Source organism: Euprymna scolopes, chromosome 44 (assembly GCF_053919585.1).
Source record: "Euprymna scolopes isolate OS-2025 chromosome 44, ASM5391958v1, whole genome shotgun sequence".
Lineage (NCBI taxonomy): Eukaryota > Metazoa > Mollusca > Cephalopoda > Sepiida > Sepiolidae > Euprymna > Euprymna scolopes.
This window is the reverse complement of record NC_136525.1, coordinates 13,416,067-13,435,952: the sequence shown is the minus strand read 5'-3', so window position 1 is coordinate 13,435,952 and position 19,886 is coordinate 13,416,067. Positions and strand designations below refer to the sequence as shown.

At 35.2% G+C, this 19,886-nt stretch overlaps 1 protein-coding gene across 4 annotated transcripts in view; it reads left to right on the top strand.

The window, feature by feature from the left end:
• Nucleotides 1–19,886, top strand: part of LOC145268696 (FAD-dependent oxidoreductase domain-containing protein 2-like) — a 456,912-nt gene that overhangs the window by 416,242 nt on the left and 20,784 nt on the right. For all 4 annotated transcript variants that reach the window (XM_080124222.1, XM_080124220.1, XM_080124223.1 and 1 more), the window contains one exon: nt 556–771. In XM_080124222.1, coding sequence (XP_079980348.1) covers nt 556–771 — 216 coding nt within the window. The remainder of the gene's footprint in view (nt 1–555; nt 772–19,886) is intronic.

Sequence of the window (19,886 nt, the reverse complement as noted above, 5' to 3'; positions counted from 1 at the left end):
GTATAAATGATTGTCTTGAAACTATTTTTCTATTTCTTTTTTTCTTTCTTCTTTCCAAACATTTTTTCCATTTTGACACATTTTTGATCCCTTAAAAAACAATTTTAACCGACTAAAGATCCATAAAAGAAGGACCCGTACCCCCCCCCCAATCATTTGAGGTCCCCTAGCGCGGCTCTGCGACTTTTTGTTTCAGGGGAGATGAAGTTTGAAAATATGGAGGCAGACAAACAGACGTAGTTTTATATATTAGATTATGTTAATTATGTTTCCAGATTTTTTCTATTTTGACAAATTTTTGATCCCTTAAAAGCAATTTTAACCGACTAAAACCCATAAAAGAACGACCCGTAAAAAGCCCCCAATCATTTGAGGTCACCTAGCGCCGCTCTGCGACTTTTTGTTTCAGGGGAGATGAAGTTTGAAAATATGGAGGCAGACAAACAGACGTAGTTTTATATATTAGATTATGTATACAAGTGTTGTTTTGCTCGCTGTGTAAATGATTGTCTTAGAACTATTTTTCTATTTCTTTTTGTTCTTTCTTGTTTCCAGCGCTGTCAACAATGGACCCCTTGACACGTATCAACTCAAGTCTTTAGATGGGCTCGCTGAAACGGATCTGTCGACGGAGATCAAATTCCAAACGAAAAACGGCAAAATCCAACTGACAGCCGACGGCGACTACTTTGACAATTTTTCCATGCGAGAATCTTACGACATGATCATCCGATGTCTCGGTTTCACATTCGACGATTCCTTATTTTCCAAGTAAGTATTCGCCCATTTGCTTGTTTCGGTGCGCATGTCTCTTTTACAACGTAGAACGATAAAAGTGTCGCCCTAAAGAAAACAATGGAAACAACAGTAGGGACGTAATTCAATACATACTTTTCTTTTCTAGGAAGAGTTATTCCCCTTAGTACAAAGTGGACCAAACGATAAAATTGTCCCCCTAAAGAAAACAACACTACAGTTTTATTTAAAAACATTTATTGAAAAAAAAAATCGATTCAGGTAACTTGATTATATAGTAGAGCTGACATATGTTCAATGTAGCCGCCTTCAGCCTCGATCACCGCCTCGATATGGGTCCGGAACTGGGAGCATGTCTTTTCCACAAGCGCTGGCAAGAGCTCGGCGAATACTCGGTACATGGCGGCGATCAGGTTGGCTTTCGTGTTGTGGGAGGCAATGTCGGTGATATTCTCTATGACCAAACGAAGTAGTCAAGAGGGTTACGGTCGGGAGAGTAGACTAGCCAGTGAAAGAAGAGTATAAAGTCGTAGCACGCCTTCTGAAGCCAAGCCTGGGTCTCTTTGGACACCGAGTCTTGCTGCCACACCCAGGATCTGCCAGCAGCCACCTGATACCACACTCTTCAGAACACACAGGTACAATTTGGTGCTGACTTTCCAGCCGACTTCGAAAGTGTGAGGTGACATGATGTGGCTCACTTTAAACGACACCAAAGACCATAACCGTGGCCGGAAACTTCGTTGAGCTGTGCCCTCAAGCGTTGAACCGTCCAGTTTGCATTTTCAGCGTGCTAGCAATAGTCCTGTTCTCATAAGTTGGATCGGTAGAGAGCACGAGTTGTATAGCGGCGCATCTTCGATCTCGCTCGTTGAACATTGTGTCACTTTCAAACATGGTAGAAGGCTCCTATCGCTCTTGGGATTTATACACAACTAGACAACTAGTAGAGGATCTATAACAGATAAAGAAACCCCCGTTTTCATCAAACGGAAATGGAATCATGTCGTCTTTTCTAGAGCGAAAATTTTATGGTTCCACTCTGTAGTAAACGCCAAATTTACTTTCGGTAGTCTTGTAAGTCTTGATTACCTTCTTTTGTCCTTTAGTTCCAAAGTTTTATCGTGTTTCTGACAAAGAGGAAAGAATTGCTGTTTGGCATTCTGGCATAATCCTTAAGACATTTCATTGTTACATTACCTCCCCTGATTTCTAGACGGTGGTGGATGATTGGGAGTCCCCGACGAAACATCTTCTAATAGATATTATGTACCATAATATATAATATTATAATATTATTTTTTATTATTTATTTATTAATATTTTATATGAAATGAACAATTCTTAGTTTTATTTAAAAAATTTGTAATATTTATTTCTTGTAATTAAGTTAACATTTTCAAAAAATAAATAAACATTTTTTACAGAAAAGTATCATTATTGTGCCAAACTAATTATAATAATAATAATAATAATAATAATAATAATAATAATACTATTAATAATAATAATATTAACAATAATACTATTAATAATAACAATAATACTATTAATATTAACAATAATACTATAATATAACAATAATATACTATAATACATAAAAATATAATATAATAATAATACAATACTATAATAATAACAATAATACTAATAATATTAACAATAATACTATTAATATTAATAATAATAATAATAATAATAATAAGAAGAAGAAGAACAATAATAATAATAATAATAATAATAATAACAATACTATTAATATTAATAATAATAATAAGAAGAAGGAGAACAATAATAATAATAATAATAATAATAATAATAATAATAATAATAACAATACTATTAATATTAATAATAATAATAAGAAGAAGAACAACAATAATAATAATAATAATATTAATAATAATAATAATAATAATAATAATAACAATACTATTAATATTAATAATAATAAGAAGAAGAAGAAGAAGGAGAAGACGAACAACAACAACAACAACAACAACAACAATGGTTGCAAAGATACAGTGACTAACTTCCAGGGAACACCACAGGCTGTTTTCAGGGAAATATATCTGAAGACCTGTTTGAAAATTCCTTGTGAGCCAATAATAATAATAATAATAATAATAATAATAATAATATAATAATAATAATAATAATATAATAATAATAATAATAATAATAATAATAATAATAATAATAATAATAATAATAATTCTGAAACTGACAGCTGATGGACAACACATAACAGAAATCAACATACAAAGAGGCATCTTCCAAGGAGATTCACTATCACCATTACTGTTCATCATAGCCATGATGTCCCAGAACAATATATTGAGAAAGTGCCAAGCTGGATACAAGGTCTCTAACACGGAGGAAAAAAATGAACCACCTAATGTACATGGACGATCTGAAACTTTTCGCAAATACCGAAAATGAACTAGAGACATTAATAAATAGCACCTGGATCTTCAGTCAGGATGTCCAAATGGAGTTTGGTATCGAAAAGTGAGCACAACTGATGATAAGAAAGGGAAAACTGAAGACAAGAAAAGGCGTGGAACTATCCAACCAAACGGAGATGAGGGCACTAGGGGAATAAGACGCCTATAAATACTTGGGAGTTCTGGAAGCAGACGCCATTAAAGCAACAGAAATGAAAGAGAAAATTGGAAAGGAATACCTTAGAAGAACAAGAAAACTTCTGGAAACGAAATTATATAACAGAAACCTAATAAAGGGTATAAATACATGGGCAGTATCAATAGTAAGATACTCTGGACCGTTCATAGGGTGGACTAAAGAAGACCTGAGACACCTCGATCAGAAGACCAGGAGACTCATGACCATGCACAACACACTGCACCCGAAGGACGATGTTGAACAACTGTACGATAAAATGAAAAACGGCGGGAGAGGAATGGTCTGTAAAGAAGACTGTGTGAATGACACCAAAAAAGAACCAGAAAAATACATAATGCAAAACACTGAGAGAATAATCATGGCAGCGAGAGACACTGAAGAAAGCAATAAAACAGAGAACAGAGAGACAAAGGACAAGACAAGAAAAATGGGAGGAGAAACAACTACACGGAAGATTCATAAGGGTGACAAAAAATGAGATGAACGAAAACACTTGGATGTGGATGCGAAAAAGACATGTAAACCGAGAAACTGAATCCCTAATAACTGCAGCACAAGATAACTAATTACGAACCAACTACATCAAAGTAAACTATCGACAAAATACAAGAAAACAGCAAATGCAGACACCGTGGACAAAGAGACAAAATAATAAACCATATAGTACGTGAATGTAGCAAACTAGCCCAAAAGGAATACAAGAACAGGCTCGACCAAGTGGGAAGGACAGCACACTGGGAATTATGCAAAAAACTGCATCTCGAACGCATAGACAAACGGTAAAAGCATAAGCCAGCAACAGGAATTGAAAACTAGAATCACAAAATCTTATGGGACATGGACATACAAACGGATAAACCCATCAACGCAAGAAGACCAGAGGATGTCATAATAATTAACAAGAAAAGTCCTGCCAAACCATAGATTTCGCTGTCCCAGCTGACCGCGGGATAAATATCAAAGAAAAGTAGAAACAGAGCAAATATACAGAGCTAGCCAGAGAGCGAGCTGAAAGGGATATGGATGATGAAAAAAATCGATATATATATATATATATATATATATATATATACAGGGTAACCCCCCCAAAAAACAAAAGCTAAATGGAGGCCATCTAGAACATATGCTGTAGAACGGAGAAAAAAAAAGCCAAAGACCCTAGTGTTTTGATGTGATGTTTTGAATATAATAAACTAGTTATGACCAAAGTTTCATTTCATTCGGACAAAAGACTAAGAAACGGGGCCTAATTAGAGTCGGGGCCCGTTTTTGGGGGGGGGGCGTCATCCTGTATATATCATGTTTTGGTTTCGGTTTCGATTCAAGCTGAGACACTCAAGTCATATGGATATATATATATATATATATATATATATATATATATATATATATATATATATATATATATATATATTAAATCAAAAATTTATAATATATAAAAATCAATAGAACATTAGCTCTCTAATAATATATACGAAATCTTCAAGAATTAAAATATCATATTTAAGCATACTTTATGACCGGGTTGCGCCAGGCGTCCCTGCTAGCTTAGATAAATACTTTTGCAGTTTTAACAAAAGAGTTGCAATAATATCAGAGCGTCTCCACTTACGCTGAACATCTACAGAATGCCAACATCAATATATTACATATGAATGAGTTCCCTACGGAATTCCCACAGGTCCCGCTAGTCAGTTATTATTAAGATTAAGCTTTTCCACAGATCCCGCTAGTATATACAATTTTGGTTCCATCAGTTGAGGGTAGGAGGTTCTACTAAAAAAAAAAAAAAAAAAAGCAGGCGGTATTTACAGCAAAACTTTTAAAAATGTTAGCATGATCCTCCCAAATCAATCTTTTTTTTTTTTTACATGGGAGTCACCACTTATCAAAGCCCGGAAGCCACTCGAGGATAAGGGTTATTGCGTGTACAGTAATCAATGGGATAATATCGTAGTAACCGTTAGTAATGGAGATTTGATAAAGTGCCTTACTTAAGGGGGCGGTTTATCAGGAATTTGTTTATGTTGGACTTGAAGACATCCAAGTTGTAGTCAGGTGGGAAACAGGCAAACGGAAGAGAGTTCCACAGGCGTGCACTTCTAAGAAAGAAGCTTTGTTTACGGAATCTACGTTTTGATTTAGGCACAGATAAGGGGTGGGGAAAATTATTGACAGTGGTTTCAGGTAGACGGGTGTTTTTCGTGAAATATTGACGAGGGGGAAGGCAGAGATTGGATCAGAGCGGAGATGAGCTGTTCACTGTTTTCCGTTTTTTTTTGTTTTTTTTTTTTGCTTTTTGTTGTTTTTTTTTGTTTTTTCTTTTTCACTATTACATTGCAAGTGACAATATGTATTGTTTGTGGTAAAAATAAATAAATAAATAAATAAATAAATAAAATAGGTAAAGTGTCAGAAGTAACTCGACAGGGATTCGAACACGTCACGTCTGACCTCTGAACCAATCTAACCGTCCTAACCGTAAAAGCTAATCCGCGCGAGCAAATAACAGAATAAAGTTAATTGCGATTCTCTGGTAACCATGGAAACGCTACTCTGTTTTTTTTTTGTTTTGTTTTTTGTTTTTTTTTTTTTGAATCGTAAATGCTTTGCCTGCAAAATAAACAATCTCCGACCGTAGTGCAGAAAAGGAAATACCTTCTTTTTTTTTTTAAGCGGTGAGGAGAGGTGCGGGGGGGGGGGGGGAATACGAACGGAAAACCCAAGATTGGACCTTTTTCTTTCTAACATTTTCTCTGATTTGTTCCTTCTTTTTTTTTGTTGTTCTTTTTTACAAACTTTTTTCTTTTTTAATGCTTTTTAAGAATTACACTTAAATTTAAAAAAAAAAAAAAAAAGACAAAAATACAGAATAATCTTTATGGTGTACGTACTCTTTACGGAACGAAGCTGTTATATTCCAAAAATCACGTAAATTACTCAAGTCGTTTTATATATATATATATATATATATATATATATATATATATATATATATATATATAATTTTTTTTTTTTACGATTTTTAGCAAATTTTAGAGTAAAATGTACCCATTACAAGGCTGATTTTGATTTCGGTAGTTTGAATTAAGTTGTCTCCTCCCTTGTTTATAAAAATGGTTTGCCAAAATTTATTGATCACTAAAAATCGTACAATTTGGTTTTCTAAACAAAAAAAATACTTGATCAATTTAGGTGATTTTTGGAATATGGCATCTTTGTTACGAGACGAGAACGTGCATTATAAAGATTTGTTCGTATTTTCTGAGGGTTTTTTTTTTTTTTTTTTTTTTTTGTAAGCCGAATTGTGAACAGGAAAAAAAAATATTCTGGAGAGTGTCAGAAATAGCTCGATGCGGATTCGAACAGGTCTCGTCGGATCGCTTAACCAGTTTAACGCCCCCAAACATAAAAGCTAATACGCACGAACAAATAACAGAACAACGTTAATTGCGATTCTCTTGTAACCATGGAAACGCTACTTCCGTTTTTGGAATGGTAAATTCCTTGCCTGCGAAACAAACAACCTCCGGCCGTAACGTAAATACCTTTTTTTTTTTTTTTTTTGCGAGTGGGGTATACGAACGGAAAACCCAAGAACAAAAAAAAGGTTGGAGGGGGGGGGGCTTTCTTCTTTTTTCTTTCTTTTTTCTTTTTAATATTCTTCAGCTTATTCTTTTTTTTCTTCTTTCTTTCTTTCTTTCTTTTGTTCTTTCTCTTTTCACAAATTTTTAACTTGAAAATAAATCTCTCTTCTCTTCTAATACTTCAAGAATGGAATGAGCAACTTTGGCAATCACGCACAAGAAGCTACTCGAGCGTGGCCTACGTAAATAGAAAGCCGTTCCACTAAATGTTCCGCGACTTACTTGCTGAATAAAATACAATGTCCACGGATCATCACCATCATATCGTGTGAATTCAAAGATTCTATTGTTGGCATTGGTTTCCCCGATTTTTTTTCTAGTCAGAACTCGTTCTAGAATGATATCCTGGGTTACGGGTGGGACCACGAGAAGGTTGCCAACATTCTAACTGAAAGTGATTTTGTGGAACAAGCTGAATTCGAACATGGAACAGTGGAACACCTAGATCGTCCGTGTCGTTAACCACTAGACAATCTTTACCTCCCGGTTAAGCGATTCCGGTAAATGTGACTACCGGAATACTCTGGCTAAATCACCGCTAAAAAATCGTCCGCGTCCACCAAACTTAAAGACCAGACCGGAAACTTTAAAATGAAAAAAATAAAAAAATAAATAAATAAATAAATAATGATGATGATGATGATGATGATGATGCCGGCTCACAAGGAGCTTTCACACAGGTTATCAAAGATCTCTCCTTGAAAACAGCCTGTGGTGTTCCCTGGAAGCTGAGTGACAACAAGTCTCCCCAGATTTCCAGTACTCTCCACCTCTTTCGATACTATTTACAAATTAGTTTGCATTATCGCAACAGCTGCTTGCTATTGATTTCTCGTTGGCAGCGGCTATTGGTCTTCACTGAAATTTGAGTGGCAATAAGCCTCCCCAAGGTCCCAGTTCTCTTTGCCCTTATCCAGCGGAGATCTGGTCCGTATTCTTTCCTCGGTCCTTCTTTCCTCCTTGACTCTACTTGGCTGTTTGTTCTCACTTTTCTTTGAGATGGGGGACCAGATTGTTATTGTTATTAGTGGAGGGAAGGAGACGCCTTACTTTCTCTTGACAGTAGTGCTGCCCTGCCACCTTATACAGCACCTCGTATTCTCAAATGGTCACTCATCTGGTGTTAGCCAGAGTCATCGTTGCTTAACTTCGGTGATCTGTTGATCAACGTGATTGTGTCGTATATAAATTATTAATTTTAATATGCATCCGTTTGAAGATAATCGTCGTAATAGTTGCATATTGTCTAATCGAGGCCAATCGCACTTTATTCTGCGACCTCAGCAGGTCACGCTGCTTTAGTGGAAGGAAAATGTCATATTCCAAAAATCACGTAAATTGATCAAGTATTTTTTTTTTAATCAAGAAAAGAAATTTATGTTTTTTTGTGATTAGCAATTTTTGGCGAGACATTTTTTATAAATAAAGATGAAACAACTTAATTCGAACTACCGAGATAAAAATCAACACTGATAATGGATACACTTGACTCTTAAATTTGCTAAAAATCGTAAAAAAACAAGTGAAGCATGCATGCTCCCCTGGGAATGCACAGTGAACGAGGCATACGAAAATGACTAGGTTCAGTATTTGTGTGTCCCCCTTCCCCATTTAACCTCGAAAGTCCCCAACGGACGTCAAATCCTGATGAAAATGAGCAAACGGTGCGGTTTTAGGGCGTAACATATGTAAATTTGAGTTCAACACCATGCAAAACTGCTAAATAGACATACAAAGAAAATTCTGGACAAATATAGTAAAATAGTTCCAAAAATGGAGAGTTTTTATTAGCCCTAAAAGAGCCCTTGGTGCACACCCAAGAGTTATCGCGAAGTATAGACAAACAAAATTATATAGAAATCAGTTACAACTTTTCAGAAAACTTTATAAAAATCCAAGGCATCAATTTTTTTAATAAGCACAACAGTGTCAATTTTAGCCATTTTAACCCGAAAGGCACTCCTAGGGAGGGAGGCAACCTGAGTTTCCTCGGTAAATCCGTTCGGTTACTTTTTTACTCATATCATGTTTAATGTTTTTGCAAAAAAAATTTTAAATTCTAAGGCGTAGTTATTGAGAAAAGTGCGGACAGACGAACAGACGAACGGACAAGGATGAATTTACAGGTCCACCAACCTTTTGTCGGGGGACAAAAAAATGAGTTTCTATTCATAAAATAACTACGTGATCAATTCACGTGATTTTTGGAATATAGCAACTTAGTTCCGTAAAGAGTACGTACATCATAAAGATTATTCTTTTTTTTTTTTTAATCAAGCGTAATTCTGAATACGCACAAAAGAAAAAGGAAAAAATTGTAAAAAGAACAAAAAAGAAAAAAAAATAATGAATCAGAAAAAAAGGAAAAAGTAAAAAAAAAAAATTTTTTTTAAAAAAAGGCTCGCTTCGCTTTGTTATACTTGGGTTTCCGTGGAGGCTACGCTCGAGTGGGTTAATGTGCGTGATTACCACAACTTCTGTTTACCAAACGTTACCTTGACAACCTTAGGTTAACGGGTAAAATGAGATTGAACGCAAAAGAAGGTTCTTATGGATTATCGGAGGGAGCCGAGGGCGAGAACGAAACTGAAAACTGGACTAGTCCAAATAGGTAAAATAAAGGGAAAAAGAAAAGAGAGTTATCGCTAATGTAACCAAGTGACGTTGTTCCTTTCATTTTTATTTATTAACTAGCAGGCTACTCGGCGTTTCCCGGTTATAAAATACGCATAATATCAGATTTTAATTAATAATACGTATGGTATTTTCTGTGTCACGCTTACATCCGGGTCGTTTAATTGTTATGTACTTCCATTTCTTGCCATGAATAATTTTACCATAAGTTTGGGTTTCGCTTTCGATTATAGCTGATGGCATCTATTTTTTTTTATATAAATAATTTTAGTTTTGGTTTCAGTTTTGATTATAGCTGAAGAAACTCAAGTTATATATATATATATATATATATATATATATATATATATATATATATATATATATATATATATAAATGTAAATGTTGGTTCGTTCGGAATTAATTGTCTAAAAAACCACTGGACGGATGGCTTCCACGTTTTGGTATAATATGTTTACTATATCCATGTGTGTTTTTATATATTCCTTTTTAATTATAACATTATGCTTAATTTTCCTATGATAAATAGGTGGATTTCTTTGTACCGAGAGGCCATTTTTTTATTTAGGGACAATTATTTATTACCGCTTCCTGTCACGTGACCAGTGTTACAATTTAGCGGTTTTCCTGTTAGATCTGGAGATTTCGTTTACAATCTAGTGGGAAATTCTAGAAAATCTGGACGTATTTGGCACCCAGAGACACCCGCATTAGATTGCTTGAAAATACTTTAAAACATAAAATAAACTCATTCATGTAAGTAAAAAAAAGTAGCATTTATTGCCTTTGGTAACAATTATTTATTGATTATTTGTTTTGTTTTTCACCTTTTTTTCGACTAACCATTCTTAAATCTCACTATAAAATCGATTTTTCCAAGTACATTTTAGGTGGGGGGGGGGCATTCCAATCTCCCCGAAGGGGTTTGTATTACTGTACACGGGTTTGTATTACTGTACACATAGATTCGAAAAAGTTGTCAAAAAACAAATATATAACAAATAAATGTTATCAAAGGCAATATAAGTTACTTTTCTGCCAAACTGGCTAGCGATTTTCTGGACATTTCTTTCTCCTGATCTCGCGGGTTTTTTTTAAATCTCAGTTGACAACATTGCATCACTAAAAAAACACCACAGGTTTAATGTAAACAGAATGTGTTTACAATATCGGTAAATTTTCAATGGGTTTATTGATAATGTAACCATGTGATTGAACTTTAATTTAAATTAACCACACGTGGTCGCAAAATGAATGCCGACGCTCAAAATGTATACACATTTTGATTCCTCCCTTTACTTAAAAATTCAACAAAAATCAGGAAATTAACGAATTTTAATGAAAATTGCAGTATTTTTCAAATAATGATCGCAGAATATAATGAACTAATTATTTTTACTTAACTCTTGGTGAAAATGTTTTATTTTCTTTAAACAAAAAATACCTTTACTAAAATTATGGTTTTCAGTAGTAAATAAAAAACGCAAGAATTTATTTTTGCTTTTTTTATATAAATAAAGCATCGTAATTTGTAACAATAAAAAATAATTTTTACAGTAACATTCCGAAAAAAGCCCCTAAAGTCCGTATTAATGTATTCGATATAACTCGAAGAAAAATGAATTATCGGATGCTATTCAGGAAATTAAAGATTCAATTAGATTCCTATTTCAGTCACCTAAATTATTTAGGGTGAAATGAGTTTAGGAATTTATAGCCAAACCTAAATATATATTTTTTTTTGGTAAATATCCAGATACGCTACTACAGAACACCGACCACTCTAATTTGTTTTTGGGGGGGGTGTAATGTTGGGGCGCGCGCGCCAACATCACATCCGCTCCCCCCCCCCGCTCGCGCCCCCAATGTACAAAGTAAAATCTTCGGAAAATGTTAAATGGTGTTCTAATTGGTAAATGTCGGTGCGTTACTTACGGAAAATTTGAAAATTCGATGTTCCAGGTAAAAAAAACAAAAAAAACAGATAAATTACCCCCCCCACTCCAACTTGGTGTGCTTTCCTTTTCTTATTTTATTTCTTTTTCAGTTAATTTTAAATTTTCCACCCAAAAAGCGCTATAATGTATTTTTGAAAATTAGAAAATTCTATGTCCTGGAAAAAAAATCCCCTCCCCCCAACATAGTTTGCTTGGTGAAGCCGTCGTTTATGCTACAGCGTGCATGCGCGTAGCATAAACGGATGCTGCAAAATGGTGGAAAGAAGTTTGTGGGTTCAGGGGTAAATACCATGCAAACGGTAAATTTGCCCCAAGTTTGACTATCAGATTCGTTATCAGCGACCTCAATTACCTATAAAAAAAACAAATTAGAGTGGTCGGTGTTCTGTAGTAGCGTATCTGGATATTTACCTTTTTTTTTCTTGCTTAAAACAAATAGCATTAATACAGTAAGTTAGGTAAACTGACTTTTTCGTTTAAAAATGGAATTATTTCCCTTTCGTTATTAACTTTTTTTTTTTTCATTTTTTTTTTTTAATAAATATTTTGTGTTTTATATACATAAAGTACAATTGTTGAATGTTACTGTTTTGATTATATTCGTTTGGGGGGGGGGCACAATTAAAAAATTAAGAAAGATTAAAATGAAGCAAAATTTAAGTTTCCGTTCCATTTTTACAACAACCGTAAAACAGTGCATACTCAGCAAGTTTTATCATAATTTATAAGCATGATGTTGAAACACTAAATAAACATTTTATTTATTTTTTTGCATAATTAATGATGGAAGTATTTTTCTGTTTATTTTCTTAACATCTGTTAAAAAAAATAATTTGTACATTCTCTTGAAAAAAAAGAATCACACTTTTCTCTACTTTCACATGTGTTCCATTTTAACAAACTGAGCCAGAGCAACGCGTGGCCGGGTACAGCTAGTATATATATATATATATATATATATATATATATATATATATATATATATATATATATATATATATATATACTAGCATGGTTGTCCGGCGTTGCCCGAGTGTTTGGAGGTCTATGCTGAGCAAAAAAATAAATAAATAAAAGCGGTCGATTTTTTTAAATTTAACCCGCATTATAACCCTTTAACATTTATTGTTTTGGGCTCAAATCACGTTAGTAAGTTAGATCCATGTCCAAAGAACCTATATCTAAAATTTCAAGTGTTTAGACCCAAAATTGTCGGAGGAGTTTGGTATAGACTTAAAAGGTCAAATCGTTGAACTTTGACCCCATAACAGCCAAATTTCTGGCCGAAAACCGATCACATCAATTTTCCCAAATCTCAGTACCCTGTATCTCAAATTTCGAGTCTGTAGACTAAAAATTGACAGAGTTATTGCGTAGGGAAATGTACACAGACACACAGACATGTTCACTTTTATATATATATATATATATATATATATATATATATATATATATATATATATATATATATATATACTAGCATTTCAGCCCGGTGTTGCCCGGGTATTTGGAGGTGTATGTTGAGCAAAAAAAGCGGTCAATTTTTTAAACTTTGACCCATATTATGACCCCTTAAAATTTATTGTTTTGGGCTCAAATCAAGTTATTAAGCTAGATCCATGTCCGAGGACCCTATATCTAAAATTTCAAGTGTTTAGACCCAAAATTGTCGGGGGAGTTTGGTAGAGTTCTCAAAGGTCAAATCGTTGAATTTTGACCCCTTAAAAACAAATTTCTGTAGACTAAAAGTTGGCAGAGTTATTGCGTAGGGAAATGTACACAGACCGACAGACAGACACACAGATACACAGACATGTTCACATTTATAGTTATACTAGCATGGGTGTCCGGCGTCGCCCGGGTATTTGGAGGTGTATGCTGAGCAAAAAAAAACAAAAGAAACGGTAATTTCTTTAACTTTGACCCCCATTATGACCCCTTAATATTTATTGTTCTGGGCTCAAATTAAGTTATTAAGTTAGATCCATGTCCAAGGAACCAATATCTAAAATGTCAAGTGTTTTGACCCAAAATTGTCGGAGGAGTTTAGTAGAGTTCTCAAAGGTCAAATCGTTGAATTTTGACCCTTAACAGCCAAATTTCTGGCCGAAACCCGATCACATCAATTTTCCCAAATCTCAGTACCCTGCATATCAAATTTCGAGTCTGTAGACTAAAAAAAGTTTGACCTCTGCGGTCTCTACCTAATTACTCAGACAATTTCTGGTCTAAACATTTGAAATTTTACATAAAGGGTATTCAGAGATAGGGCAAGCTTTTTCATGGTTTGGGTCGAAAATTTTTGTTACCAATATATAAATGTATGTACGTATGTATGTATGTATGTATGTATGTATGTATGTATGTATGTATGCATGTTTGCATGTCTGCCTTAAACTTTCAATAGAGGCGACGGATTTTACCAAGATCAGTAACGTTATGAAGTTCGACCTTTCATACGACAAATATCGAAAAATTGGCTAAAAACATTAACATCTTCACCTTCAACTAGGCACTTTTTTTACGGGGGGGGTCGCTTTTTTCGCCGATATTTTTTAAAGATATCCTCTCCTTTCGATTGTCTAGCCTTAATTTAAACATAAGTCACTTCAGGTTTGCGGTGGTCGTAACCGCAAAGACGTCAGGTTTTTCCCCCCGTTCTTTTCCTCCTTCGCGGTACCGGTTCGGGCCTGCCTTCCTACTACCACTTCTTTTTTTTTTTTTTTTTTTTTTTGCTCAATATACACATCCAAACACCCGGGCAATGCCGGGCTGAAACGCTAGTATATATACTATCTATAGGTATTAAACGCAACGTTAATTTCCTTTTAAAAAAATGAATTTTTAAAAAAATAACAGAAAGAAACTGTAACATGCGCAAAATAGTTTACTTCTTGTAAGTAAAAAAATACTCGAGCTGAAATTAAAGTCGAAACCTAAAGGCTGTAAGTCAAGCACGATAACCATTAGGCTAACTTGACATGGTCTTTACAAAGTGTTTTCAAACTTGCTTATTCTTAACATAAGGAATATATCATATGAACGTTTGCGCATACACAGTCGTGAAACAGTTGATAAACAGATAAAAATCCGATGACATCCCCCCAAGTACCAATTTTTTTTTAATTTGACCCCTTAGCAGCCCTTTTTTCCGGATAAAAACGGTTTAAAACGTTTTCCACGTGGCTAAATACACTATATACCAAATTTCAATTCGTTGAGTATATAGGTTGAGAAGTGTCCTCAAACACACAAATTTTTACTTTATAGATGTATAGATTATGTACTAGTTTATTTAGCCGACGTTGACTGGGTATTAAGAATGTCGGACATATAATACACTAAGTTTCCATGTTTTTGCTTTTGGTTTTTTAGATGAGGGTTGGTATAATAATTCGGATTATTTGGATTATTTGGTGCATCTACAGTATAAGAGTGAAATTCGGAAAACAAAAAAAAAATGATTTAAGAAAATAACAATGATATCTACTGGCGTTTGTATCAGTTTCAACTTCAAGCAATGACGTCCACTTAATCTGTATATTAGAAGTACTTTAATAATTATTAAAGAAAACACGAGTTTTCGATCTTTATCATAAAAAATCCTCGCTATATTTCTTTTTGGACATATGACATAACAAGCGAAATAACTCAGTTATACTAATATCAAGGTAAGTAATTCGCATTGTTAATGGACAGTTTATTTTGAAAAATTGACACGCTGTTTACCTGCCCTAAGAACTCAATCTTATATGCGCCATTTCAATGTTCAATATCCTCTTAAAAGATATGCTATTGAATTTGTTCAACCTCAGTTAGTAAACATGCCAGGGTATTGGTGGCAAACAAAATGGAGCAACTGCACATACAGCTAGAGCAACAATGCAGTTGTTAACTGTGATGTTTCAGGATCAAAAAATCTCTTGAAATTTCGATTTTTGAATGGCCTCCACGTTCATCTAATTTGACAGAACTAGACTTTTGGCTTAAAGACAAAGTGTATGCAAATAAGCCTCGAAGCATCCAAGAACTTAAGGCAAACATACGCAGGAAATTCTTTCCCTAATACTTCCGATGTTAAGAACTGTCATAACTGTTAGAAAGAGATCGACTTTGCAAAGTCGAGAATGGGGGCTACTTAAGAGACATTATCTTTCGTAATTAAGTCAGAACAAATTTCCACACAATAAACTGTGTAATAAAAAAAGAATTAATTGAATACAGTCATTTAAGAAAAAGTTATTTGATTTTCAAACCGTACAGTGACTTATGGGCGACCCTGTATATATTATTATTATTGGCTCACATGGAGCTTTCACACAAGTCAACAAACGATCTGATTGGAAATCTGTGGTGTTCTCTGGAAGCTGAGTGGCAACAAGTCTCCCCAGACGTCCAGCTCTCTCCACCTCCTTCGATAGCATTTGCAAATGAATTTGCATCATCGCAACAGCCGCTTACCATTGATTTCTCGCTGATAGTGGCCATTGGTTTATACTGGAATTTGAGTGGTACTCAGCCTCCCCAAGGTCCCAGTTCTCTTTGCGCTTGTCCAGCCGAGGTCTGGTTAGCGCTCGCTCCTCAGTCTTTCAGTCCTTCTTGAACCTTCTCGGTCCTTTGGTATCACTTTTTTATTGGGGGGAACGGTGATGTAACAATGGGGGGATGCATGATGGAGGTGTAGAACTTGTAGATATGCAGTTTTGGTGTTCTTCATTCCCTGTAACGCTTATTCGTTATATTGTCTTCTTGTAGTATTCTCCGCATTCAAGGGTTTTCCTTAATATTTCAGTCGTTTTCATTATCATTAGTCGTTGTACTTTTGTGGTTATTCCTCTGATTCCAATTTCTGACATTCTTTTTTTTGAAGTTTTTCGGAATTGTTCCTAGTGCTCCTATTATTATCGGTACTATTTTGATTTTCTTAATCATCCAAATCCCTTTTAACTCTCTGGCTAGCTCTGTGTATTTGCTTCATTTCTCCTTTTCTTTCATACTCACCCTGTGGTCAGCTGGGACTGCAAAGTCTACGAGTTGACAGGATTTTTCTTTCTTGTTAATCATTACGACATCTGGTCTTCTTGCTTGGATGGGTTTGTCCGTCTGTATGTCCATGTCCCATAGGATTTTGTGGTTCTCATTTTCGAGTGCTATTGAGGGTTTATGCTTGTACCATTTGTCTGTACGCTCAAAATGCAGTCGTTTGCACAATTCCCAGTGTACCGCCCTCTCCACTTGGTAATGCCTGTTTTGTATTCCTTTTGCGCCAGTTTGCTGCATTCACTTACTATATGGTTTATCGTTTCGTCTCTCTGTCTACATAGTCTGCATTTGCTGTTTTCTTGTGTTTTATCGATCCTTGCTTTGATATGGTTGGTTCTTATCGAGTTATCTTGTGCTGCAGTTATTAGGGATTCAGTTTCTCGGTTTATATGTCCTTTTCGCATCCATGTCCAGGTGTTTTCGTTATTCTTATCTTTTGTCATTCTTATAAATCTTCTGTGGAATTGTTTCTCTTCCCATTTCCCTTTTCTCGTTTTGTCGTTTGTCTCTCTGTTTTCTGTTTTTGTTTTTTTTTTTTTTTCAGTGACTCTCGCTGCCATGATTACTCTTTCAGTGTTTTGCATTATGTATTTTTCTAGTCCTTTTGTCGTGTCCTTCACACAGTCTTCTATAGAGATTAGTCCTCTCCCGCCGTCTTTCCTTTTCATGTAGAGTCTGCTAATATCGTCCTTTGAGTGTAGTGCCTTATGCATGGTCATGAGTTTCCTGGTTTTCTGGCCGAGTTGTCTCAGTTCTTCTTTTGTCCACCCTATAAACGGTCCAGAGTATCTTACTAGTGATACTGCCCATGTATTTATACCTTTTATTAGGTTTCTACTATATAATTTCGTTTCCAGAAGTTTTCTTGTTCTCCTGAGGTATTCCTTTTCAATTTTCTCTTTCGTTTCTGTTGCTCTGATGGTGTGCGCTTCCAGAATTCCCAAGTATTTATGGTCATCTTGTTCCCTTAGTGCCCTCTTTTCTGTTTGGTTGGGTAGTTCTATGCTTCTGTCGTTTCGTTTTCCCTTTTTTATAACTAGTTGTGCGCACTTTTCCATTCCAAATTCCATTTGGATATCTTGGCTGAAGATCCTGGTAGTGTTACTTAGTGTCTCTAGCTCCTTTTCGGTCCTTGCAAAAAGTTTCAGATCGTCCATGTACATCAGGTGGTTCATTTTTTACTCTATATTGGAGAACTTGTATCCGGCTTGGCACTTTCTCAGAATACTGTTCAAGGGCACCATGGCTATGATGAACAGTAGTGGTGGTATCCTTGGAAGATGCCTCTTTGTATGTTAATTTCTGTTATGTGTTGTCCATCAGCTGTCAATTCCAGTCTCCATGTTTTTATTGCATTTTCTATTACGTTGGTGATCCCACTTGGTATTTTATACATTTTTAGGCATTCTTTTACCCATGCTTGGGAGATCCTGTCGTACGCTTTTTTATAGTCGATCCATGCCATGGCTAAATTCTTTCTCCTCCTTTTTATCTAACAGTTTGCCATTTTTCCTATGTTTTTTTTTAGAGTTTCCTTGCTGATTTCATTCACTGTTCCTTCTTCTATTTGTTGTAACTCTTCTTTCATGTCTTTCAGCCATTCAGCATTTCTATTATGATCTCGTCGCTCTTCCCATATTTTACTCCAGTAGAGTTTTGTTTCTGTCGGATTTGGTTGTTCTGTTTTTGTTTTTCCTCCATTCACATTTTGGTAGAATTAGCTTTCATTAGTTTCAAATGTTCTGTTTTGTTTGCATTGTTCAGATTTATATCTATATCGTCTCAATCTCGCTTCTTTTGTTTTTATTTTTTGGTCCAGTTCTTCATGTTTCTTGTTTAGCCTCTCCCTGCCAGTTACATTTCCAATATTCCGTTTTTTCCACGTTGCTTTCTTCCTGTTGATCATTTTGGCTTCTTTTTTATGTTTGTGTATTGGGGTTTCTAGTCTTATTTTCCATCCAGGTTTTGTCGGTCCGCTTGTCGCCGGTTGTTTTTCTGGTTTGAGTTTCATACTTACCATTTTGGCGCCGCGTAAATCAGGTTGTTTAACTTTGTGATTATACTTATTGGGATATGTGAGAGGAGTTTGTTAACCTTCTCTGTTTCTGTTTTTAATTTCTTCTTCTCTTGGTTCCTTAACGATGGGAGCTTTGTTTTTTCCTCGTTCATCAGCTGTGTTATTTTATTTATTTCATTTGCTTCATTCCCTGTTAGTTCTGTTTCATAGTTCTCGGTTTCTACGTTTATAGACTTCGTTCCTTGTTGGTCCTCAGCCTTTGGTGTTTTTACTTGTGAGGCTTTAACTTGTGAGGTTGCTCTACATCCGGTTTCGTTAGGGGATGCTTCTTGTTCAGTTTCATCATTTATTTTTCGCTGAATTTCTGCTAGTTCTAGTTTAGAGAGCCAACCTTTCTTGAGTATCAGTCTTGCTTGGTCCACAATTGTTTGTTCTGTCGTATGGAAGTCACTGGATAGGTCTCATAGTTCTTTCATTCGTTTCCGATAACCTCCATATCTATATTTAGGATGGCTTCTATAATAGCATTCCATTACGAGTCTATTCTCTTTTGTTGTCCATTTCTTTCTTTGTTTTTTTTTTTTTTCATTTTGATGATTATCACGGATGTGCTGTGTTTGTTCGGTATCATTTTGTTCCCTGAAATTAGAGGATATACTTACCTGTTCAGCGTCCATGTTATTTGAGTTTCTGAAACTAGAAAGTTGGCCAACATTCGCAGGATGACGACTGGGTCCCCCATGCTGGCTACCGAAGGAGCACCTGTCGATCATGACACCCAGATCTTTCTTCTGGGTCCCAAGGTTTCGATTATTTGCAATTAACATTTTTCATATTTTGGTGTTTGTGGCAACACCGGGCCCAGAGTTGTTTTACCTGTGGTTCTGATGCAGGGATAGTGTAAAGCTCCCGTGTATCCAAGAGGTATCATGCACTATCATACATACATATGAGACAAAAAAAAAATTAACCAAGTATTCTACTTAGTAAAAGTGGAAAGTAATGCTCTGAAAGAGGGCGTTTGAAGATAGGTCTACCTTACACCATACTGCTTAGCCGCTGGAAATGTTGTATGAGAAAAGAGGAGGAAGGTAATTTGGTAGTATTTAATTCCCTCGTTCAAAGGCGGGGCAAATTTCTACGTCAATATCGGTAAAAGTCTGGTTTCTGTTATAAATTCGAAC